We start from the raw sequence: 26,040 nt of genomic DNA on the forward strand, positions 1-26,040 counted from the left end.
CCCATGCTGGTAGGCCTGTCCATAGTGCTCTTAGGTGCAGAAAAGACAAATACAAAAAAGAAAATAGGAAGTTCTAGCCCTCAAGGGATTCAGCATATCCACAGAGAAATACATCTAGAATATTAACAAGACATCACTGGGAAGAGATCAGGACAGGCACTGGGGGAGAGGGGGTGGCAGCACCTGAGCTGAGCCCTGAAGGGAGCTGGGATTCCAGGAGTTAAAAGGGCCTGAGAGAGTGCATCGAGGAATGGGAGACAGTCTGTGCAAAGGCACAGAGATGGCAGATGGAGTGAACCATTGTGGAATAAAGAGAAAGCCAGTGTGAGGACCAAAGAGTCGGGAAGCAGAGCTACAGATAATGAAGATCATTCAGAGGAGGATGGAAAGAGCTTCTGAAAACATGCAGAATTGGATAATTTATCCTAGAGGCAGTGGGGAGCCCCTGAAGTTCATTGAGGAAAAGAATGACAAGATTAGGATTGCCCTTAAGGAAAGTCACTTTGGCAGCAGTGTGGCAGGATGGCCTCTGATGGGGAGAGACTTGAGGCAGGTAAAACTACCAGAAGACTGCTGCCTAGTCCAGGGGGAAGAGGCCTGAACTGGGGTGGCCTTAGATGGAAAGCATTTTTCATTATCTCAAAAGGCAGAATGGATGCATTGGATAGTAAATGCAACTGAGACACGAATGGGAATCTTCACCAAAACTTCAATGTTGACATCCTGTAATAGCAGCACATGGTGTTAGATGGGGAAGTGTACAGAGTGCAGGCTGGGAGTCAGGAAGACCTGAGTTTTCTGGCCCCAAATGGCTCCTAGCTGTGTGATCCTAGGCAAGTCATTTAACACTCTTTGCCTCAATTTCCTCATCTGAAAATGAGCTGGAAAAGGAAATAGCCCACCAGGTCAGAATCTTTACCAAGAAAATCCCAAGCGAGGTCATGAAGAAGCAGATGCATCAACAACAGATAAACAGCAACAGCGTTATGGGTTTATTTTGGAGTGCCCACTTTTTTGTGCTATGATTGTTCCAACCCCAGAAATCTAAGGAATATAAATCTCAGATGCATCAGTCTACTTGTTTAAGAGTATAATATTACCAGATTTACACTTGATGGAAAGCCTTTTGTGAGCAAGTAGCCAGGAATTCAAGCTTTCTTTTTCCAGGAGGCAAAGTACCTGTTGTTTTTGTTCCTAGTTCTAACCCTGCCTAATCATGGGCTCCTCACCATCAGAAAGCAAAATGCTTTCATAGTGTGAAAGAAACTTCTCCTTTGAGCCCACCTGCTGCTCTCTGTGGTCTTATGGAGGGGAGACTACCAATTCTTTCCATATAAATTTCTGGCTATCCATTGATTTGTAATATCTTTAATTTACTACAATATGGTTGCATTTGAAGCGAAGACTGATGCTTAAATGCCTTTATGCTTTGAGTAGTCCCTAGATTAATAACCTAGATTTTACCCACATTAGAAGGAAAAAATTTTATTTGTAATAATTTAATTTTGTCAAATAAGTAAAAACTGATCTTTTCTGTTTAATATTGTCTTCCTGAGCTGTGGATTAAATATATTCACATCTATGCTTGTGGTGATAATAGGAAAGAAATTTACCAGGATGATTCCAGCATAGAGATCATGTCATGGAGGACATAGAGACTCAGTTTCCCAAAAAAGTAAACCTATTATATAAAAAATGTACGATTTTATAGTCTGTCCTTTCTCAAACTAGTGACAGTAATTTTTCTCTTTTTTCTTTCTGAATTATCTTGCAGGTATGTTTTTAATTAGGCGGCATCTCCACTCCCTCATCAATACAGCAGAACTACTGAAGATCATTTGTGCTTCGGGACCCCCCAGTTTTTCTGCTTCTGCTGTATGTATGGCCGGTCACTTGTAGATTACATATTTTGTGTGTGTTCCAGTTTAATAAGAAAAGTTGCCCCCATTTGCAGATGATGCCTGTGGAGATTCTGTTGGGATATTTGAAAAATATATCAAATAGTAAGACAGTACATCAGCACAGGACTTTATTGTAGGAAAACTGTAACAGAATTTTGTTTTGTAGTACAAGCGGAGGAACAACCACTCTATTGAAGAATCAATTTTGGCCAACTTTTCTTTGTCAATTGAATTGACTTTTTGATGACTAATATTACATTTACAGCTTATCCCTTCAATGAATAACTGAGTGAATGGTCCATATATACAAAGCACTCAAGTAGGTAATATGAGGGACAGGAAAATTAATGCCTCACGTGCAGGGAGCATTTAGTAGAAAGAGCAGTAGTTTAGGACCTGAGGTCAAATCCTGCCTCTGATGACCACAGCCTGGTGACCCTGGGGAAGTCACTTGATCTCTTTAGGCTTTAGTTTTTGTCGCTAAGATGAGGGGCTTGTGTGGATGGTCGCTGAGCTCCTTTCTGACTCTGAACCTACAGAAATGTCATAAGAGACACTCTCTAAGTTCAGAGTCAAGCATGGTCACTTCTGTCATGAAGGGGGTAGCCTGGGGCTGGGACCTGAAAATAGGTAGAACTTTGATAAGCTGAGAAGGTGAAGAAAACCTTCCAGGTGAAGGGAACAACCTGAGGCCAGGTGGGAGAGCTAGAAGAGATCGCAGAGGTCTTCTGGAAAAGCCCCTTCGCCTTACAGATGAAGAATATGAGACCCAGAGAGAAGTGAGCTGCCCAGCACCAGCTGGGGGCACCTGGTAGTACCTTTGCTATGTGAGCCCAGGCCCACTGGCTCTGGGTCACACACAGCAACACCAAAGGGTCCGGGGGTAGGAGGTCTGAGGGACTGAACAGTGAGCTGCACCCTGGCTTATCACCATGTGAATGGGGCTGAAGTCAGCAGCTGGAGCCAGATCCTGGAAGACCTTAAATACCTGGCAGAAGAGGCCAGTCTCCAAAGAATGACAAGCTCTTTTCCAAACTAGACCTGGCATCCCGCAGGAGTAGAAAACTCCCAACTCAGAAACTCCTTCCACCAGGGCAGATCACAGCTGTTCTGGTCCAAGAGAGCTTCCTGGGACACTGAGGGGTTAAGAGAATTGTCCCAGTCTCTCTCACACACACTATGTGTCCAAGGCATGACCTGAATCCAGATTTTGCTGCCTCAAAGATCAATTGTCCACTTTGTGCCAAACTATGGAGGGTTTGTTTTTTGTTTTAACAAAAGACATGGCCTGATCAAACCTGTTTAGGAAGATTAATCTGGCAGTGATGATCTGGATGGATGAGAGGGGAGAGAGCCTGGAGGCAGGGAGGCTTTTAAAGGAAGTCCTGTAATTAGGGGATAGCTGGGTGGCTCAGTGAGCCAGGCCTAGAGTCAGGAGGTCCTGGGTTCAACTCTGGCTTAAACATTTCCTAGCTGTGTAGCCCTGGGCAAGTCACTTAACCCCTATTGCCTAGCCCCATTGCCTAGTTCTGCATTGGAATCAATACACAGTGTTGATTCTAAGACAGAAGGTAAGGATTTAGTAAAGTACATGCAGGAGGTGAACAGGACCTAGGCCAGGGTGGAAGTAGTGGGAATGGAGAAGGGATAGATTTGAGAGACAGTCTGAAAGGAGAAATAACCAGGCTAAATGACAGGTGGGGAGGGGAAGAAAGGATTGGTGGTAAAATAAAAATAGCAGAGTTAGCAGAGTTAGCAAAAATAGCAAGGAGGAAGATGGCATGAATATTCATTTGAATTTTAACCTCCTTAGGTTCAAGATACTAGTGTGCAAAGCCATAACAAGGGGCTGGCTCACGGGAACTTTGTCCCAGGGTAGGCAACTCAGAGAATGTGAGCAGGACGTCCCAAGAACTTTTTCTCCCCTACCAAACTGAATTCCAGCAGCAGGTGGAGATTTAAATACAAATGAAATTCTGAAGGAACTATAGTCTTAGGAGAGCAATTTCTGATGATTTCATAAAGTCTTCACAAGGCTTTGCACATAGTAGGCACTAATTTAGTAAATTTTTTGCATTGGAATACTGGTTTCCCAACCTATGTTCTTCATCCCATTTTGATCACCATTTTGAATCCCTTGTCTCAAGCAGTTATGGAGATAGAGATGGAGGACTCCGATTTTTGGAATTCAGCCCATATTACTTAATTACTTAATTCAAGATTGATTTAAGATACATTTTTCAACTTTTTAACTCTTTAATATTTTAATTGCTTGGATTTTTCTTTGTGTTTTCTCCAAAGTTTATTCTGTGATAAAGGACTTATATTCTTAAATGAAATGAATAATCACAATCACAATGCTATAATAATATCTAATTTATTCAGCATTGTCACTGAATGGAGTTTTTCTACATGCATGAATTTTCCAGAGAGCTTAAAGTTTCCCCCGTTGTCCCCTCTTAAAAGTCAGTGATTATACCAGAGGACCATGTAAGGATTAAAATTAAGGTTGGACTAGATATAAGAGAATGTGGTCACTGAAATGAATATATCTCAAGTCAAAATGACTTTTTATCAGTTTTACTTACAAAATAGAGGGAAAGAGTGAAAGTAGAGGAATGTGAAAGAAGGTAGAGAAAGCAGTTAACCCTACAAGCTAAATATTTGGTCCAGCACCTGGTTCTACTTTGGCCAGAGGGCCCAGAGGTAAATTAAGTAAGGCTTTTATCCATGTGGTCTCCTCTGAGAGAGAGGCCTATCTAGTGTTAATCTCTCTGGAAGTCAGGAAAGGAGGGTCAGATTTTTCCACTCACCAATCCAAAGTCCAAGGAGAGAAGATCCCAGAGCAATCTTACCAAATGCTAGAGTCCCAGGTCCATGCTGAAGAAGGTCCAGCCTCCAGAGCCTCAAGAGAGCTCAAAGCACTCCCTCACAGCAAGTTGTAGCCACTTTTAAAGACCCTTCTTTGCCTCATTTCCTGTCCCTTCTTCCACTTTAGGGGGAACAATTGTAGTCTTTAAATTTGTTTAGGACTGCCCAGGGGGCATTCAGTCTTTTCTGAGTAGTCACCCACTTTAGCAAGTAGGTTGTAGACCCCCCCCCACCCCCACTTAGGAGTTAAGTAAGGTTATCTTTGCTTTTAGTTGATTAGATTTAAAAGCAAACAGGAGAGAGTTAATCCCATCTTCACAGCCAGGATTTGAATTTAGGTTTTATAACTCCAAATCAAATGAGGAGGTTAGGAACTAGTCCCCAGGCACCATTTGCAAAGTATTCTGAAACTTCATCTTACCTACATTATTTAGAATCATATATTTAGAGCTAGATAGACAGTTAGGTGTTTCAATGGAAATAGTACCATTCCTAGAGTCAGACTTGAATTCAAATGTGACCTCATACCCTTACTAGCTGCATGACCCAGGGCAAGCCATTTCACCCTGGTTTGCCTCAGTTTTCTCTCTAGTGAAACAAGCTGGAGACGTAAATGGCAAACTACTCCAATATCTTTGACAAGAAAACCCCAAATGGGGTCATGAAGAGTGAGACACAACTGAAACAGCACCAATAATAATTTAGAGCCAGAAGAAAACTTAGAGATCACTTAATCAAAACCATCGACAGATGAAGAAATTGGTGACTTATCTATAAGGTTACAGAATATAGCAGAACCAGATGGTTCATAAATGTTTGTTGAGTTGGAGGCAAAAAATTGTGAAGGAGAAAACAGTCCAAATAGGGCAAACCGTTGACGTATTTATCATGCACCTTTGTTAGTAACTAAGTGCTAAGAAGACCTTCTACACAAGAGCACACTGGTACCAACGACTGCACTCAGGAAAAAAATGTATATATTCACACTTTTAAATTTTAATCTGCATTGTTAACACTTTTCTTAAGAATCAATGAAATAATAAACAAACCTTGATTTCCAGTTTCTGAGGTTTAAATGCTCACACTGAATGTTTCAGAAAAGATCTCTCCTACAGCATAACACTTAATGTTTGTAACAGGGATAATAAATCATGAAGAAAGGGTTAAATTACATTGGGAATACTCTGTTTACTAAGATTAGGAAGTCTGTCCTATTGTAGAAAAAAATTTATCTGCAATAACTAAATAAAAAGTTCAGTGCTGAGAAGCAACAATCTTTAGTGATCTAGAAAATTTCCTTATGTTATTATAATTTATATGATGGTGAAGTGGGGCACTTCATAAAGTGAATCCAGACACCCAGAAGTTCAATTAATGGAGCCAATATTATTTATTAATAATACACACCTAACTGGCCAGGGCAACCTTCCTAGTGAAAGTTGTACCAGACTGAAGTTACAATGCAGTTTTTTATAGGATACAAGATACAAAGCAAACAATGTTCATTATGAGACATAACCTTGATGGAGTGAGCAGCCTTATCTTCTAGAAGCTAAATTGGTCAGTGTCATGGGGTACAAAGCATTCCTTGTATCTTATCCCAGTGGCTGGCACTAAGGAAGTTATTTTCTCATGGATTCTAACTATTCTGAGCTGACTGACCTTCACAGGAAAACTCATTTCTGAATTCTACTTTCCCAGGGAAAGACAGATTTTTCTGGTCAATGACTTAGTTTACCTCCCTTCAATGGTTTAAGGTTTGTTTGTTTTTTTAAACCCTCACCTTCCATCTTGGAATCAATACTCTGTATAGGTTCTAAGGCAGAAGAGTGGTAAGGGCTAGGCAATTGGAGTTAAGTGACTTGCCCAGGGTCACACAGCTAGAAAGTATCTGAGGCCAGATTTGAACCCAGCATCTCTTGTCTCTGGGCCTGACTCAATCCACTGAGCCACCTAGCTGTCCCTGGTTTAAGGTTTGTAAAGCAATTTACATATGCTATCTCAGTTGACACTCATACCCTGTAAGGTGAGTGACATTTTTATTCCCCATTTTATAGATAAGGAACCAAGGCCTAGAGAGGCTGTGAGTTGCTCAAGGCCACAAAGCCATACAAACTCAAGCAGCCTTCATTTCAAGCCCAAAGCCTTGGGCACCCAGCAGCCTTTTCTGTGTAAGGCCCTGCTTCCCTATTCAGATGGCTCATCTAGATTAGAAGCTGTATCTGTACACTAAAAGGCAAGCATGGAAGCAAACACAAATCCTATTCAAATTCACTCTGCAGATGTTTCAAACAAAGGATCTTTAAAAGCGCGCCCATTTTCTGCTTCACTCTGCATGTAATAAATGGCACACTTAAGAGTCCATTAGTTTTTGTAAAGTTTTCAAAAATTAACCACAGACAGATATTTTCAATGAAATGCTACAATATGTATATTTAAGTATGACTCCAGGGACCAAGCAAACAACCCTTTTAAGGAGGAAGTGCTAAAAAGCCCCTCCAAAGACCCCGGAGTAGATCAAAAGGGCATGTGAGATCGTAGAGTGTGTGGAGGAGCTCTAGGTCCTTCTTAAAAAATTAATTCTGTTGTCCTTACCAGAACTTGTGCCTAAGGAATTATCTCATGGTTATCTGGCATATACCTATTGGGATGAGAAATGTTTTGATTTTCTTTTATTACAAATGAGACCCATTGTGTGCTCCTATCTTTTAGAAAATGCCCAAGACATTCAAAAATGCAAAACGAATTGAAGGACTTGATAGTAATTTGTGGTGAGTATCTAACAATCCATAAAATGTTACCATTTGTTTGCCTTCTTTTTCAAGCCTGTTATCTTATTTGGAATTTGTTAGTTTTTCACACACACACACACACACACACACACACACACACACATTCTCTGGATGAAACCAAAGTCAGCTTTTAATTTATGAAATCTATAAGGAAAGTAGAAAGGAGCACTAAGAAAACTAAAAAGTACTGGCTAAAAAGTCTGGCTCAGCTCATGTCACCTTCCATAGCATTGATGAGTTAAATGAAAAAGAAAAAGTCTTTAAGCTAAAGTAGACTTAAAATGTTTCTATTTTTTATACTAAGGAGATCAGCATCTTTGACTTCATCATACCTAAAGACATTTGTGCTCATTATTATCTACCTGATCATTTAAAGGATATAAGGGCAGCTGGGTAACTCAGTGGATTGAGAGCCAGACCTAGAGATGGTGGGTCCTAGGTTCAAATAGGGCCTCAGACACTTCCCAGCTGTGTGACCCTGGGCAAGTCACAACCCTTGTTGCCTAGTCCTTACTACTCTTTTGCCTTGGAACCAATACACAGTATTGATTCTGAGATGGAAAGGAGGAGTTTAAAAAATAATAATCAAGGACCCAAGGTAGACTCCTTGACCTGCAGTGCTGACCCATCTTCAGCATATGTTTTGGGTTATTTCTTCCAGGTGTAACACATTTGTATAGGTCTGGCCGCACTATTTTGCAGCCAGAGTTAGGAGTTTGTAAGACTCTGAGTCAGTGGCACGTCCTCCTGTGACCTTGCTTGTATTCGCATGTGCTATCACCAATGAAGTGTGTTAGGGATAGTTCTAGGAAGCCTGGGTGAGAAGAAAGCCTTGTAGTTTGGTCCAGCTAGATACTTTGTGAGCAGATGAGGGCTCTTTTACTTTCTCTTCCGTCTATTCTTTCTCCTCTCCTGGCCTTTTGAATTATGATCATTAATTAAAACGTGTTATTCATATTCACACAACGTGAAACACGGACTCGATTTAATGATTTTGACAAGCATTTCCTTTATTTTCCATCTTAGGGTGGAATTTACTAAGCTCTGCGCAGACCCCTCTGTTGTGAATCTTGGCCAAGGCCTGCCAGATATCCCCCTTCCTCTCTATGTGAAGGAAGAGTTATCAAAGGTGGCCGCCATTGACCGACTGAATCAGTACACTCGGAGCTTTGTGAGTATAACAAGCCATTTGAGCACGCTGGGAACAAGGAGCACCAGGCCCCTGTAGAGAGCGTCCATGGGACAGCAAGATGCGCCGGGTGGGGTCCCCGCAGGGCGGTCACTGGCCCTGCCTCCAGGCACTTACCAGGCCATTTGGACAAGCTGGAGCTTGGCGAGTTCCTCAATTATTTATTATTTTTCTCATTTATCAGAGTGATGGCTTGTTAGTCAGACGTTAATCAGAAGATGTCAGTCAGTCTCTGTGGCCCGTCTTTCTCTAGTGACGGACAGCTGGGGGGGATGGAGTGGAGGTGGGTCACAGACAGCATGGGGGCTCAGGCGCCCCACTCATGTCCTTCACAATGAGGCAGGGAATAGTCCTCACGTTGCCTGAGTTACTACTAAGAAAGAGGCTCTAACCCTACTGCTTCCATGGAAGGTGCTCAGTGGAGTTAGGAGACACGAGTTCAAGTTCCACCTCAGGCATGGATGGTGGTTCAGGCAGTAAAGCTGTGCCTGACTTTTTGTGACCCCCTTTGGCCATAGCACAGCCATATTGTGTAGGAGGCTTCCTTGGCAAAGACACTGAGGACGATTTGCTATTTCCCCTTCCAATGGATTGAGGCAGAGGTTAAATGACTTACCTTGGGTCACACAGCTAGTACATGTCTGAGGCTAAATTTGAACTCATTTTCCTGCTCCAGGCCCAGCTCTATCCACTGAGCCACCTAGCGGCCTCCAGAGCAGGCACTAGCAGGATGATAATGCACTGGTTTCAGAACTGGTTTCCTCATCTGTAAAAAAGGGATAATGATCAATGTACTATTATTCACTAGTCATCAGACTGATGGGTGCAATGATGTCATCAGAGAAGTAGAAAATGTTTTTCCTTTCAAGGTAAAGATTGGTGTGAAAATAATATCCCATTGTCATAGCAGCTCGGTAAGGGTTGCCTTTCTATGGTCTTTTTAAATGCTGTTTCTCGAGCACTGTGGCTCTTGGTATATGTAAGCTACAGGCACACTCAGCACAATTTTATCACTAATAGAATAATACTCACACACGTGAGAATTTTACAAAATTCTTTGGCATGTGTTTTCACATTTTCCAAACTTTTGCAGTTTTAATGATAAAATATCTATCTCCTAATAATAAAATAGCTACCTCCTTAGGAACTGGGTAGAGGTACATAGAGATGGAGTGTTGTTTTAATTATAGATGTTTTTAATGATTTTACAGTGGGTTTTTTTTTTAAGCCATCTTGCCAGAAGTTCAAGCATTTAAACTGAAAGGAACAAAATGTTCTACTTTTAGAGTTTTGTGAACACAAATAGGACATAAAATAAAAATGGAAGTTTTCTCTTCTTTGATCTGGACAGGGACATCCAGCACTGGTGGAAGTTTTGTCTTCTCTATATGGAAAGATTTATGAAAGGCATATTGATCCACTGAAAGAAATAATAGTCACAGTGGGAGGATATGGATCTCTTTTTAATGCTATACAAGGATTCATTGACAAAGACGATGAAGTAAGTTTGCTAAAGTGTTTTTGTCATATTTAAATCTGTTGATGAAGCATAATTATCAAACTATTATTAAACTTAAGTTTAATTTAAAAAATATTAAAAGTTATTAAACTGCTTTCTTTCCTGCTTTAGTATGTTTTAAAATTTAAATGGAGAGAAAATTCATAAAAATCTCCTTTTTATATTCTACTGCATTAAACCACAGGAATTGTACAAAATAGGTACAAAACTTGGTCTTTGTTGACTGATTGACTTGAATGATTGGTAACACAAATAAGTCACTGCCTCCAGGGAGTTTACAATCAGTTTGATATTATAGAAGCTCCTTTTGTATTGTCAAAGAACTGGAAACTAAGATGCCCCATCACTTAAGGGATTGTGGTCTATGAATGCACTAGAGTTTTGATGTGGCATAAAAAATAATGAAAGGGACAGGTTTAAAGCAACCTGGGAAGACTTGTGAAGTCTTGATGAAATGAAGAGTGAAGAGAGCAGAACCAAGAGAACAGTTTAAACAAGCGCAACAACATTGTAAAGAAAAACAGCTTTGAAAGACTTAAGAACTTAAGAACAATGCTGTGGCCCACCATCTACCATGGACATTTGGGCAAAACCAAAAAGTCTGAGAAGCCATAAAGCACAAGCATGAATGAGGTGACGATGGAACAGGCCCTGCTGACCCAGGATCTCACTGGTCTCAGTGGAAGGAGGAAGGATGGGATTGGGTGTGTGGGAGCCCAGAGTTCCAGGGCAAGCCTGATCCCCAAGGTACCCTGTGGGGCTTCTCTCTGGCCCCTCTTTCTCTATCCTGTCACCCTTTCAGGTCCACACTCCGGGCATGAGTCCATCACTCACCCCTGCATCAGGAGCTTCAGCTCCATCATCTGTGTGTGTCGGTGCAGACATCAGTGGTCCTCATCCTTACTGTACCCCTGACTCCCTGTACTCGCATCAGTGATGTCAGGTGCAAACAGAAACAGACGGACTGTGCACGGACTCCAAAAACCACAAATCCACATCATCTTGTGTATCTGGCCTGCTCTGCAGCATTATGGCCAGCCTGGCCTCATTGCTTTCCCCCACAGGCCCCATTCCATGGCTTGCCTCCAAGCCTCAGCAGCCAGGAATGTGCTCCCCTCTCCCAGCTGCGGCCTCCTTGAATCCCCAACTTCCTTCAGAACTGTAAAAATTTAAATTATATCCTAATATAGTGAAAATTATATTTTAGAGGTTTACTAAATGATCATTAGAAAATAAAGGAATAAAAAGGATACAAAATAAAGACCACATGCCCAAGGCTAGTTAGCCATTTTCAAAATCCCCACTCACCACCGATACTGCAGAGAGATAGGCAAGACTGCCCACTGGGTATTTATTTCCTGTTGACAGGAAGTCAGGGGCTCCTGGGAAATGTAGTTTTTTTTAGGGTAACAGATTTTCAATTTTACAGAACTCTGGGGGTGCTAACCTTATTACCCTAGAGGGGCTTCTCCCCTTTCAGAATTTAGCTCCATGAGTGCAGGGGATGTTTCCTCTTTGTCTCTGTTCTCTAGTGCAGGGGCTGGGGCACAGCTGGTACTTGGTGATTGATAAATACCTGTTCCAACAGACCCGTGCAAGCATAAAAGAAAAGTAGTCCCTGTCCTCACCAGGGGCCAACAACTTAGGGGTTGATGGAAAAGATCATTTGAAGACGGGAAAGGAGAAAACTGGAATCAAAGAAAGCTTCACGGAGGAGTTAGCAGCCAGCCTGAGCCTTGAAGGAAAAGGGAATGAGGAGGAAAGATGCGGAGGGAATGGCTCACTCTGTGAGGGATGGCCTTGGGAGAGGGGCATGGATTTAGGAGACACAGGCAGGTCAGGACGGGGCTGCCCCAGGGTGCTACCATAATGCTTGTTCTGTGCCATTTCAGGTGATTATCATCGAGCCTTTCTATGACTGCTATGAGCCCATGGTGAAAATGGCAGGAGCGACCCCTGTCTTTATCCCCTTACACTATGTGAGTATGTGGCGGGGACACGGCAATGAGCATGGGGACCACAGTGAGGCCCACAACACCGCTTCAAAGCCTGGGCTTCTGCTAGGCAATGAAACTGTTAAAAATGGCATTTCTGAGTCTATTAGCATCTCCTACCAAATTATTACCTAGTCTTATTCGTTGTCAACAACTGTCACTGGAAAACAGCCAGAGCAGCTCATATTCAAGCAATGCTGGGCAACCTGTCAAGCTCTTTTCTCCCCACAACCTCGTGACCCTTTAAGAACCTATATTATCTTTGAGAACTGAGCCAGCGGTCTCTCAAAGAGGAGGGTCTTTCTGTCTAGGTGGAGCAATCAGTCAAATAAGAGATGAGAGACACTGAGTGCTCAGACCTGTGCTTAAGCATCATGCAGTGTTCTGCCATGCATGAAATTTGTGTTTATTATATAGGTTCAGTGAGTATATGCTTTTCTGGCACACAATCATTTTTCAACATACATGATCTACAGATAATTGGATATGTCACACATTAACAAATCACTTAATCAACATTCTGTGGTCATTTACCATGTTGCTACAACAGAGAAATTTGTGATGGAGATAAATGGCATGAATAGGGTGATCCAGAGGTTAGTTCCCCCTGACCTGTGGGATGACCATCTAAGAGAATCATTATTGCTTTTGATCAGCTTTCACAATCAATCATAATTACTTGGGAGATGGGTAACAAAACATTTCGTAGCTAGGTGCAGGGTTAGAGGGTAACTTAAAGCAGACTAGAATTGGAGTTTTCCTCAATTTTCAAGTTATATTTTTCTTGTGTTTAATTAATGCACCTGGCAATGTTGCCTGGTTATCGCAAACAAAACGAAACAATGAAGTTGTCAGTAGCTTGTGCTTCAGAGGACTGGTTTATTGTGGTACTTGTGTGTTTGGCCAGTGGTGGTTGTGGGGCCTTTGAATGTGCCTCTGCTTGAGAGAGAAGGGAGGGGTAGTGGGTAATGATCTTTAGGTTTTAGTTCTGTAAATGGAATCTTTTGGGGTAATAATCTGGGGAGATTAAAGTGGGATATGTGTATGTTAACCCTATAAGTATTTGCTCTTATATTATTTCTCCTGTATTGGGGAGAGAACAATAATCATAACAATTCCATTAGTAAGAGAAGTTAGAGGGAGAAGTCACACAGAGGGGGTTCAGTGGGTGCTTCATCTTTTATAAAGGCTGCTCTGTAGCCTCTATTTCTCCAGACTGCTACTCTGTCAAACAGCGAGGGTATGATGGCTCTTCTCATAATATGATTTTCCAAATGCCCAACCAGCTAACTCAGGCTTAAGGCAAGGCGCAAGTCAGTACCTCATCTCAGAACTGGAACTAAAAGATGCCTATTGGCCTAGTCAGGGGGATTCCCTGCAGGGCCCGTATTCTGAAGTGGACCTGCATGGTGATCAACCATTATCCTCTCTGATCAGATGTCAATACAATATACAGAGCCCTCAAGGTCTCTCAAACTGGGCCAAGCCCAATATTTTCTGTTCTCCTTGTTCATCTTTAAGAATTTCTTTGCCATAATTTTCCATGTAAGATTTAACTTGCCATCTTCATTCCTCCTCATTCTTTATATCCTAGAAACCTATTAAGGGAAATGAAAGTTCCAGTGCCTCATGGACGTTAGATATTGATGAGCTGGGAAGTAAATTTAGTTCAAAAACCAAAGCTATTATAATAAATACTCCGCATAATCCCATCGGCAAGGTAAGTCTTTCTCTTTTGCCCCAGTTTCTACAATTCATGGTTTCTACATATATTGATTAACACATTCTTTATCTTTTTGTATTTCAGGTGTATTCCAGAAAAGAACTTCAGTCCATCGCTGAGCTTTGTATTAAACATGATGTCATTTGCATCAGTGATGAGGTTTATGAATGGCTGGTGTACACTGGAAATAAGCATATAAAAATAGGTACCAATTATTATGTGGTTATAACTTAAATAACCCAAATTTATAGTCCTGGCCCACGGGGAAGGACTCTAGATCCAGATATCTGTTGTTTGTGGAAGGCGAGAGTGGCAGCAGCTGAGGGGATTCTTCTTTCTGCCCATTCCATAACCGCAGCCATCCTCTCCCTTCCCCAGCACAGGAGAGGATGGAGAGCTGTGCTAAAGAGGGCCTCTGTGCTCAGGGACCCTCTAAGGTAATGGGGAGACCACAAGGCCTCACAGGATATTCACAGGATAAACTGGAAATGATCCTGGAGGGAAGGCCCTACGGCTGAGGGGGCTGGGGAGGCTTTTTTTAGGAAGAAGCCAGGAGACAGGGCCAAGGAGGAGAATTCCAGGCAGGGGGTGCGGCCAGTTACTTCAGAGGTTTGGGGGAGACAGACACCAACATTCCTCTCGCCACCCCGAAACCCCTTCCCTGAAGCACAATCCCGGGCCTTGCTATGTCATCTCTGTGCCTGCCTAGCATTAGTCCCCCCAAGTTCCAGGCCAGAGCCCTGGCTGCTTCCTAAGGTGCTTCTTCCCTTCAGGGCAGATGGCTGGGCTGGAATCCTGACTCCAGAGTCCCCCCAGCTGGTGCTTCTGCCTCTGGGCCTCTCCTCCCTGACCTAGAAATGAAAAGAACCAACTGAGGCCCAAACCGGAGCCCGTGGCCGCCCAGCCTCGGAGCCTTCCCACAGAAGGGAACACAGACGGAGGGCCAGAGGCCAGGACAGAAGCTATTCCTGGGCTCCTCCTCTGGAGAATGGGCACTTCCTAGGGTCTTTCCAAGGGGGCAGCTGCTTCTGCACGTGAGGCGGGCTCTAGTGCCCTCACAAGCCAGAGACCATTCATGGCGCGACCCCCAGCCCAGCTTTAAGCTTTAAGACAGACATTCCACCAGGACCAGGGGGAGGACCCCCTCCAGGTTCAGGGATTTGTCCAAGCGGTGGCCAGGAGGAGGAAAGGCCGCTTGGGGTTCATGGGGCAGTTCTGCTTCTCCCAAATTCTGGAACCCTGAAAGGGAAGAGCATCCTTGGCTGACATTTCTGACCAGCCTTACCCTTGAGCCGGGATACCTGGTCCTCTTAGCCCTGGGTACCAGCAGAGCCTGAGGTCCGGCTCCCCCTCTCATCCTTGGGCCATGACTGCCAAAACAGGCCAGATGTCATCCCTGGAGGAGCTCAGAAGGAGGCCTGTCAGGGTCTCTGCTGTGGGCCAGACTCCCGTCACAGATATCTGAGGTCACTGCTATGGTCAGCAAGGAGAAGAGTAAGAATAAAAGCTGAGTAATTCAGTAGATTCAGTCAGGCCCAGAGACAGGAGGTCCTGGGTTCAAATGTGGCCTCTGACACTTCCTAGCTGTGTGACCCTGGGCAAGTCACTTAACCCCCATTGCCCAGACCGTACCACCTTGGAACAAATACTTAGTATCAATTCCAGGATGGTAGGAAAGAGTTTTTTTTTTAAAAAAAGCCAGATTGAGAAGGATTTTCAATACTAAATATGAGTTTCTAATTAAAATAAAACCACATCATATTGATTCTAAGACAGATAAGAATTTTTAAAAATAAGGCTAAGCAGTGTAAGTTGACTCATCAGAAGTTAATACGGCCTGCCCCTGCTTCAAACTAGTGGATCCGGTAACATTCTTGTGGATTTTATTATTCTAGAAGTCTCCAAGTCTGAGTTATGGATACAGAATTGGTAACCACCTGGGCCGAGGTGCCCTTCCTGAGGTCCTCTGGCCTGGGGACACCTGAACCACAAGAGCTGCCCCGGCCGGCCAGGCCCAGTGAGCTCTGATTGGCGCCAGGAGTGAACCTCCTCCCTGGGGATGCAGCAAGGCGACTGGGTTTGGGATCTGTCCTCACCTAAGGAAGTCGGTCCTGAATGAGTAGTTTGTGGCATGAATCAAGAATTTTATCCTGTGGCTGCTTGAGGCACACAAAGGCTTCAGACTTTCCCCAGCAAGAAGTGAGGAAAATAGAGTTACTTGAAATCACTTTTGTTTTAAGATTTTAGCTTAAAAGAGGAAGAAAAGTAGCTAATGAACCAAAAATAGTTTATGCCCAACAGAAACCCTATCTACATGATGATGGCTCTGTTCAAGGCTCCAGAGGCCGAGTTAACTTCACAGGAAAATGTTCTCCCAACAGATCATTTTAAATGACTGTGAAATTTATTGTTTAAACCTACAGACTATAAACCCTTCGGGGTAAAAATGCAACTAATAAAATAGCTTTATCAAAGAGAAGCAAGACATCTTTTTAAACTCAGCTTTTTAGTTTTTATCACAGTCCATAAAAATAAAACAAGGGAAAAAACAAGCCCACTATTTCACTATTTAGAGAAGGCCATTCTCCCACATTAAGCTTCACCTATTCCATCAAACGCAGTGACATTTGTTTCAGGAAAGATGCACGACAGCTATTAGATCTATTTGCAGAGTGCAGCAGTGGTTCTTTAACATAATATAATAAGGGTTTCCAACCATACATCAGGAAATTAGGATCATTTTTACGTTGTCACAGAGGCAGTTTTCCCTGGTGTCAGCCTCTCTGTCATGTCTAGCTCGTATCTGACTTCTCAGAGTATAAGCTACTGAGGAGTAGCAGAGCTGCCTTGGCTGATTTAAAGGTCATGAACAGATATTGCCACTGAGGATTCTTATAGCATCCCAACAAGGCTGATGGCTCCTGTGATTATCTGTAACCTCGCTTGAGCATTTCCCTGAATCCTAAACCCACAGCCCCAAGACATGGAAATGCCATGTAAATCCAGCAGTCCATCCTGGGGCCATGTTCCAACAGTGAAAGGCCTTGGCTTAGAGGAATGGATCAATTACACACATGGAAAGGAACATGGAGGACACCTAGGTGGCTCCAGGGATAGAGTCAAGCTTGGAGTTGGGAAGACCTGGGTTCAAATGTGGCCTCAGACACATTCTAGCCATGTGACCCTGGACAAGACAATCTGAATTGCCTAATCCCTTACCATTTATCTGCCTTGGAATAGATGCTTAGTATCTATTCTGAGACAGAAGGTAAAGGAAAGGAGGGAGGGAGAGAGAAAGGAAGGAAGGAAGGAAGGAAGGAAGGGAAAGAGGGAGGGGGAACAAGAAAGAAAAAGAAAAGACAGTCACACTTGGAGTTTTCATCAATTAATTTTTTAGTTTACTTTGTAGGGTGTTTTGTAGGAATATCTATTAGGAAGTATCTGTTATGTTTCAGGTTTTGTTATGGTTTTTATATGTTGAAGAAAAGAAATGAGCTCAGGAATTTACTTTCTTCTATAAATATTTATTGGAACCTCCCACACTGTTGTTTCCTCTTCTACTAAGGCATTCTCACTTAACTGCTCTTCTCCCTTCATAGCCTGGGTTGAGAGCGCAGGAACTTGTTCTTCCAATAGGCTATAGGGTAGCATTGTTCGAAGTATGGGCACACATGCCCAGCTGGCAGGGAGAGCTGCTCCATCCCCCTTTTCTCAGTACCTGAGGGCATTTTTTGCATGTCCTGCCTCAGTCCATTCGCCCAAAGAGAGCATTTTCTCCCTCTGCTCTCTGGGGTAATGGAGTGGGGGTGGGGGTGGGGTGGAGGGCTCACAGGCAGCTTGAAGTTACAGTTTGGGCACAGAAACTTGAAAACATTCACCAATGCTACTGTAGGGCATTGCTTCTAAAAGAACAATACAATTCACTCTTGGGTGATCATATCCATTCACACAGTAAATTTCCAGCCTTCAAATGTGGTTGGAATCTAACATTTCACTGAAAGAAAAAGGATACTTCTTCCTTTATTATTTGTGGATGTTGACATAGTTCCTTGTGAACCCTTCCCTCCCACCTCCATGATCCACTGACTTGGGGGAAAATGGCATTTAATTATAATGAGTTTAGTGTGACTACAATAATTAGGAATCACAAATTAACGTAATTCCCTTTTAAGTACTATATTTAAATTTGACCTTTTGATTACGAATGCTTACATTTTATAAATAATTTAGTTCAATTCAACAAACATTTAAGTTTTTATTGTGTACAGAGTCCCATTCTAGATTATACTATCACCAAGAGTGGTTAAAAGTTTACATGAGGCATAATCCCTACCATCTTATATTTTACAGACCAGTAATATGCATATATCTTAAATATGTAGATGCAATAAAGAAATCCAAAATGATTTTAATAAAGATAAATTTTCAGCTGTTAGGTTTGCTTCATATAAACATGCTTTTCATCTCTTTGGTCAATGTTGTGGCTGATATTTTTAGACAATAATAGATGGTTAGTTTTGTTTCTGTCTCTAAGTTTCTCTTATTTTAAAATAGTGTAAAGATTTTTACGTCATTGTTTCCCAGAAAATAATACTAATCGTCAGATGTTTGGAAATTACTAGTCCTGAGTTTCCTTTTTTTTTTTGCAAAGTCACACATTCTTCCTTTTGAAGAACATGATATAATATTTTGTCCATTTGTAATTTAAGCTTTTTTTGTGTGCTCAAATAACAAAAAAGGTTCTGTGCCATGGTCATCTTTGGCAGTTAACTGGGAGACTAAAAATTATTCATTATTCATATCACACACCCATTGCCCTAATCAGACCATGGGCACCACACACTGAGAAGGGAAAGTTTGAGAGTATTCATGGAAGGTCACCAGGATGGTGGAAGGCCTTGAGATCATACCATATGAAAATCATATAAAGGAAGTGGGGATGTTTAACCTAGAAAAGAGGGTTTATGGGGTGCATGATGACTGTCTTCAAGTATTTTAATAGCTGACCTAAGGAAGAGAGTTTACATCTATTCTTCTTGGCCCTAGGGGGCACAACTGAAAGCAAGAGGCCTTAGGAGACAAATTGGGGGTTGATCTAAGAAAGAACTTTTCAGAAATTAGAGCAATCTAAAAATGAAACCAGCCACCTTGGCAGATAATAGCTCCCTCTTTCCAAAATCTCTGGTCAAAGGTTAGACAACAATTTATTTGGTATTTCACAGGGAGGATACTTGTTCAGACATTAGGAGGACTTCATGGCCTTCATGCTCCCTTCCAACTCTGGAGAATATATGATTTATTTATAAAGTCCAATATTACTTCAACATGATGGCCTTTCAAAATTCTTTGTAGACCATCACTTCATTGAAAAAAATCATGCCAAAAATAATTAAAAGTATATTATACTGAGATTATTATAAAAATTAATAATATGGAAATAAGTATTGAGTGATAATGTATAATCCAGTGGAATTGCTTGTCAGCTCAGAGAGGGGAGGGAGAGAACATGAATCATGTAGCCATGGAAAAACACTTTTAAAAAATAAATAAATTTTTTTAAAGTATATTATGCTGGCATCATATTTTAGTACCTTATGATATTTTAGAGAATAGTTTGGCTAGAATTACTCAATACCAAATGGCTGTTAGTTAAAATGACATTATTTAGTATCAATATAGGGAATATAATTCATTAAAGATTTACAGCTTCATTTTTTTTTTCTACAGCTACTTTGCCAGGTATGTGGGAAAGAACAATCACTATAGGAAGTGCTGGAAAGACCTTCAGTGTGACTGGATGGAAGGTGAGATGGATTAACAAGCTTTGGAGATGAAAAAGATGCAACCTTTCATTTTCTATGTTAAGTTTTTTTATTTGAATTTGAAGACTTTCTTTAATTTTCAGAATATATATGTATTTTTTTTCTTAACCCTCAGACAAGTTGATCTTTATTCTAGGGACAGCATACTACAGTCTTACTTCTGGTACCGATTTGCTAACTACGTGACAACCTTTCTAGGCCTCAGTTTCTTCATCTCAAAAATGAGGAGGTTGAATCTCTTAAATCTCTTTCCAGCTCTAAAATTCAATCATATTGTGATCCATCATCAACTTTTGTAATATCTTTAGAAAAGGAAAAGAATTGGGTGGGTTTTTTAAATAAAATAAACAGTAAAGCACTTATTGTGATTTCATAACTTTAAAAAGTTATTTTTTAACTTTTAACTTTTAAAAAATTACATGTAGAAACAATTTTTGACAGTTTCTAGCTGACATTTTGCAATTCTCTTCCTCCCTGCCTCCTAAGATGGCAGTCAAATATAGATTATAACAGTGAAAAGCTAGTTTTTTATTACAATAATACTTCACCTCATCAAAGCCTATCAGACAAATTTCCTATCTGTATTATAGGAAATAAGTAGAAGTGCTATCCAAGCTCTTTAACATTTTGGGGCTTGTTGCTACCAACACTGTCATACACAAGAGAGAGCTTCTAGAGTATCTCCCCATACAGAGAATTTCTCTTCATTGGGATTCTGCCAAGGAACTCGTGTATGACAGTGACCAACACTATTTTGCCAAACTCTCTTATCCATAAATCCACAACAGGATCTTATTTCAGTTAGTAGTATGACTGTTGAAATGGACTCTCTGGTAAAAGATGGTCTGGAAAAGCCTTATTTTCTCTTTTGAGCCATACCTTTGACATGATGATTGTTATCATTAAGGTTTTGGAGAGAAGAGAGAGTAAGTATGTCAGTTAGTAGTCATTGACTTCTTTGGGGGAAGGAAATAATACAGTCCTTGATTTTTCCCCACCATTCAGTGTCTTCACCTTCCATTGCTTGAAAATTGATCCCTGACTTCCTTTAACATTGTGTGGCATCAAGCCCGATTTCTTCTAGAAGCATCAAGTCTGGTCCAGCAGATTGTCCAGGGTTTATCTTCTATGGTACCATTGCTGTTTGCTGTTTGCTCATAGAGTACACTTAACATATGATATAGGAATATGGTGGTTTCAGTTTAATCAATTATGAAAATAGGTTGCTGTTTAAATATTGGCAATTCTGTTCTCATTTTCATCTGTTGTTGAAAAGTAGCACGACAAGTGCAGTGATCTGGGACTTATAGAAGGATTTATAATGGGGAATGCTGTCCACCTCCAGAGAAAAATCTGTTGGAGTTGGATGGATGCAGATCACAGCATACATATTATCTTTCATGTCAGTTTTATATGAGTGTGCTCGTACAACAATGGACCATATGGAAGTCGGTTTTGCATTATAATACATTTTTGGCCCAGACCAAATTACTTACCATCTGAGTGGGGGGAAGGAAGACAGAGAGGGAGACAGCTTGGATCTTATAATTTTGGAAAATGTATGATGAAAATTATTATTACTTGTAACTAGGAAAATAAAAGGTCTCTGAATCTAAAAGAAAACAAAAAGAAAAGTAGTCTGATGTGGTAAAGCAGTGTTGGACTGAGAGTTTCCATCCTGATTTTGATGCTTATTGGCAACATGACCCCATATGGGCAAGGAAAGTAGTCAGGTTTGGGACAATAAGGAAAAAGGTATTAGGTACTTTAGAGTCTACTGAGTAACATAGAAATCATCCAGGGATATATTCCTGGACAACAAAAACCAGGAGACGTTTGAATTGTCAATCTCCCTGCCACGCCCTCAGGCCATCCCTTGTCTTCAGCTGATCCTGGTCAGCTACATCCAGAGCTGGAGCTGGAGCTCTGGTGGCTTCCAGTTGCCTGGAGTGACCACAGGAAGGCTGCTGACAGCACCAGCCTGGGCCTCCAGAGATGTGGCAGGCGCATTGGTATAATCTGTTGGGTCTTAGTGGCTTTGACTTTTCACAGACATATACCAATAATAGGTGCCCATGACGCAGACACATCTGCCCACAAGGTGCAAGGAAAAAGTTGGGTATCAGCAGCCATGAGAGCAAGTCAGGAACCTCATTTTTGAGCCTCATTTTCCTTATCTCTAAAATGGAATAATAGCTGTAATGACCTCCTCACAGGGCTTTTAGAAGGATCCCATAAATAGTGCTTGTAAAATACTTTTGCAAACCTTAAAGACATGGTTGTTATTGTCATTCACCTTCCAATTTCTTCTCCAAGCATCCTTCATGGAGTCTTCAGCCAGCCTTTCTGCAGCCATCATTTTCCTTCCAGGATTTTGGCTATTTTATGAAACAAGATCATTGCCATGCTGATCAACCATAAAGTTTTGCAAAGAAGTTTATAATAGGACTGTTGCTGACTTTGGCTCCCATATGTGTGCTTGGTCAGATGCTGGCTAGCAGCCTGAAGCAGTGACTCAAGACACCTGAAGCAGGTTCTGTGCTCTGCTGGATTCCTCATGGAGACAACAGCTTTGTAGGGGTGGACAGTTCCTGATACACACAATACTTCTGTGTTGGTGTTCAGTCATTTTTGATCATGTCTGATTCTCTGTGATCCCATTTGGGGTTTTCTCAGCAAAGATTTGGGAATGATTTGCTATTTCCTATTCCAACTCATTTTACAGATGAGGAAACTGAGGCAAACAGGCTTAAGTGACTGTGTCTGCGGTCAGATTTGAACTCAGGAAGAGGAGTATTCCTGACTCTAGACCCAGCATTCTATCCACAGAGCCACGTAGCCACTCCCAATAAACTTCTATAGAAAACTATAATAAAGCATAATGGTGTTTTTTCCTTTACCCCTTTCCCATTTTTTGGCACTAATAGTGTATTTGAAGGGCCCCTTCTCTTTGTCATATGGACACTTTTGCTTTGGTGTCATCAAATATTTAGGAATATATTCATCCAATTTAGAAGATCATCTAGTTCTTCATAGAATTTCTCTCTCTCTCACTTTTTGCGCCAGATGCCGACACCTAGTTTACATCTCTTGTACGCTTTCTATGAGCCCTCCATTAGAGAAGGCATCATTTGACCAAAAAAAATCTATGTCTATGTAAAACTATATCTTATTCTATTCATCAGTTTTTTCTCTGGAGGTAGATATACACGAATCACTCTTCAAACTATTTTTGTTGCTGTTCCAACTCTTGGTTCTGCATGTTTATCATTTCACATCTGTCTTTCCATGTATTTTTCACATGGCTTTGATTTCTTTATCCAAAAACCATCCGTTCCTACCTTTTGCTGTCTTGTACAACAGATATCCTCTGTCACTGTTTATTAAACTAGGATCTCCTGGTGGTGCCTGCTGGATCTGGCCGGTTGGAATGCCTCCTCTGTCTCTGCTGCCCCTAGACCTTCTGTGCCCTGGTCTGAGCGCTGCTGCCTCTGCTAGGCTTCCTGAGGCTTCCCAGGGAAGCCGTCCCCTCCACAGACAAAGCCTTGTGGAACCCATGTGTCCCTGGATTGTCAAGGCCCCCGTGCACCCAGGGCAGGACCGGGGTGTAGAAAGTCATCTCTGTTGGTCTATTGCAAGATCAGGAATGCAGAAGCACTGGGCCTTCCTCATCCTGTTCAGGCAACCATGTTGGCCCAAAGAGTGTCAAGCCTTCTTGTTGGTGAGGCAGCTGTAAAAGGAGGCCCCGTTCCAGGGTCAGCAGCTTGCTGTGTGTTTGGGAATTTGTAATCTGCATACAACTTCTTTGATTTGGTGAACAGTTAGATTCTTTTTCTTTTTCCTCTCTTAGATTGGTTGGTCTATTGGTCCCGAGACTCTCATAAGACACATGCAGACTGTGCAACAGAACACCATTTACACATGTGCAACTCCTTTACAGGTAAGTGAGTGCATGGAATGGAACTTACAATGAACTGCTGCGTTGTATGTCTTAAACATGTGTCCTTGTGAAGTAAAGACCCAGACGCCCAGAGATTTAAATGTGAGGAACCTTTAATTACTGGCCAGGGCATCCTCCTAAGTGAGTCGTGCCGGACAGTGGTTACCTACAGATTTATAGAGGTACAGATTGACAGGAAGTCTTCCTTTGGCGCACATGCGAAAGGAAGGGATCGGTAGATTCAAACAAATTCATTTCCTTATAGGGCTTGGCAGAAGCAAGCAATATCTCACAGAAGCCTTTAGCGTTACTGCAGGGTGGCATATGCTTCCTTATCGTTGTGGAGTTATTCCCTACTCACACAATTGTTGACCACAGGTTGTTAAGCTTGAGCCTTTAAGGCTTCCTGGAGGTCTGCAGGCTTCTGGATTCCCACTATAGATCTCTGTCTGCTTCACTTGCTTCCATGACCAGAAATGGCACCTCACCTCACCTTGAGTCCAACTTACTTAGAATATATTTGGACAATTTAGGAAATGTGATCAATTGTATTTATAGTAAATACAATTTTCTATATTAAAGAGATTACTTTTGTAAAAAATGTTTCTACCTCCAAGGTGTTACCTTTTGCCATTGGCTATTCTGTGAATTATATTTTTCACTGAAAAAATGAATTTTTTTCTAAGAATAAAAAAAAAACACCACTTTTTAAAAAAAACTGAATTGAATTTTTAAATTTTTTTCCCATGGTTACATAATTCTTGTTCATTCCCTTCCCTCCTCACCCCCCTCCCAGGGCAGACAAGCAATTCCACTAGGTTATACATGGATTATCACTCAAAATCTATCTCTTTTTGTAATAATCTTTTAAAATCAAAACCCCAAATCCTATACCCATATAAACAAGTGGTAAATCACATGATCTTTTGGATTTCTACTCCCACAGTTCTTTCTCTAGATGTGGACAGTATTCTTTCTCATAAATTCCTCTGGATTGTCCTGGTCACTGCATTACTGCTTAGTAGCAAAGTCAGTTACATTTGATCATCCCATAATGTTTCAGTTTCTGTGCACAATGTTCTCCTGGTGGTCAGTTCAGTTCCCATGGAATTCCTCCACTTTATTATTCCTTTTAGTACAATAGTATTCCATCACCAGTAGATACCACAGTTTCTTCAGCCATTCCCCATTTTCCCATTTTTGGCCACCACAAAGAGCGCAGCTATGAATATTCTTGTACAACCATTTTTATTTTTATTCTCTTTGGGGTACACACCCAGCGGTGGTATTCCTGGGTCTTTTAGTGCCCTTTGCACATAATTCCGAATTGTCTTCCAGAATAAGAATGGTTGGATCAATAACACTAGCAGCCATACATTAGTGTCCCAATTTTGCTGCATCCCCATAAAGCCTGTTGGTTTCGGGCCTCCTGCTCTCCCCAGTTATTAGCAACCCTCTGAAAAATGGGTATTCGCTTTGGGCTGTTTTGTGAGGCTCAGGACAAGAGGTGGCCTCACTCGGTGGACACAGAGCTGGACACAGAGCTGGCCCGACGCCGCGTTCAAGGCCTGCCTCTGCAGCTCTGAGGCTGCGCGCGGGCTCCCGCCATTCCGCGCAGGGATCCCTCCACTGGGAAAGTCTGGTCAGGTTCACAAAAGGGAAAGCACAAATAGCACCCCACCCCCACCCCGTTACACGGTATCCATCTGGGCCCGGAGGCCACTCACGTGCCCATGTGCCGCACCCTTCTGAAGGGAGCTCTCAAAGCGCTGGCACGGGCAGATACCAGGCACGCGGTCTCTCCTCTCCCACGTCCTAGCCGCAAGCCCCGGACAAGTCACCCAACTCCCATTGCCCAGCCTTTCCCGCTCTTCTGCCTAGGACCCCAGAGTATGGATTCTAACAGAAAGTGAGGGTTAAAAAATGTGGGCGAAAGCAGCGATGCATGGGATCCGGAGAGGCTGAACCTCCCACCCCACCCCACCCCATCCCATCCCCTCCGCTTCCTTGGCTACCCCTGGCGTCTCTGCCCCGACACTCCAGGCCTAGTGGCGGCTGGGACCAGCCCACGCGGAGGTCCGCTTTTCACAATGAAAGTTCCGAGTCAGAAGTTATGAGCAGGAAAAAAGGGCAGCAGCGCCCCTAATCATAAGGCAAATGTGCCCTCTTCTGGTTGAACCGAGTCTTTTATTGGTTTTAACCACAAGCCCCCCCCCCCCCCCCCCCGCCTCCTTTTCTCCACCTCCTTTCCCTGTCGGACCCCCAGAAACTGGGGGGCCAGAATTTACA

The 26,040-nt window shown here is 42.2% G+C and overlaps 1 protein-coding gene across 3 annotated transcripts in view; it reads left to right on the top strand.

The window, feature by feature from the left end:
- KYAT3 (kynurenine aminotransferase 3) overlaps positions 1-26,040 on the top strand; it is a 59,118-nt gene that overhangs the window by 19,248 nt on the left and 13,830 nt on the right. For all 3 annotated transcript variants that reach the window (XM_056815381.1, XM_001377876.3, XM_056815382.1), the window contains exons 2-10: positions 1,775-1,875; positions 7,485-7,543; positions 8,591-8,735; positions 10,105-10,254; positions 12,165-12,251; positions 13,861-13,986; positions 14,074-14,194; positions 19,717-19,793; positions 23,662-23,751. In XM_056815381.1, the coding sequence (XP_056671359.1) occupies positions 1,777-1,875; positions 7,485-7,543; positions 8,591-8,735; positions 10,105-10,254; positions 12,165-12,251; positions 13,861-13,986; positions 14,074-14,194; positions 19,717-19,793; positions 23,662-23,751 (954 nt within the window). In that variant the 5' untranslated portion in view covers positions 1,775-1,776. The remainder of the gene's footprint in view (positions 1-1,774; positions 1,876-7,484; positions 7,544-8,590; positions 8,736-10,104; positions 10,255-12,164; positions 12,252-13,860; positions 13,987-14,073; positions 14,195-19,716; positions 19,794-23,661; positions 23,752-26,040) is intronic.

The sequence above is a fragment of the Monodelphis domestica genome, chromosome 2, assembly GCF_027887165.1.
Source record: "Monodelphis domestica isolate mMonDom1 chromosome 2, mMonDom1.pri, whole genome shotgun sequence".
Taxonomy (NCBI): domain Eukaryota; kingdom Metazoa; phylum Chordata; class Mammalia; order Didelphimorphia; family Didelphidae; genus Monodelphis; species Monodelphis domestica.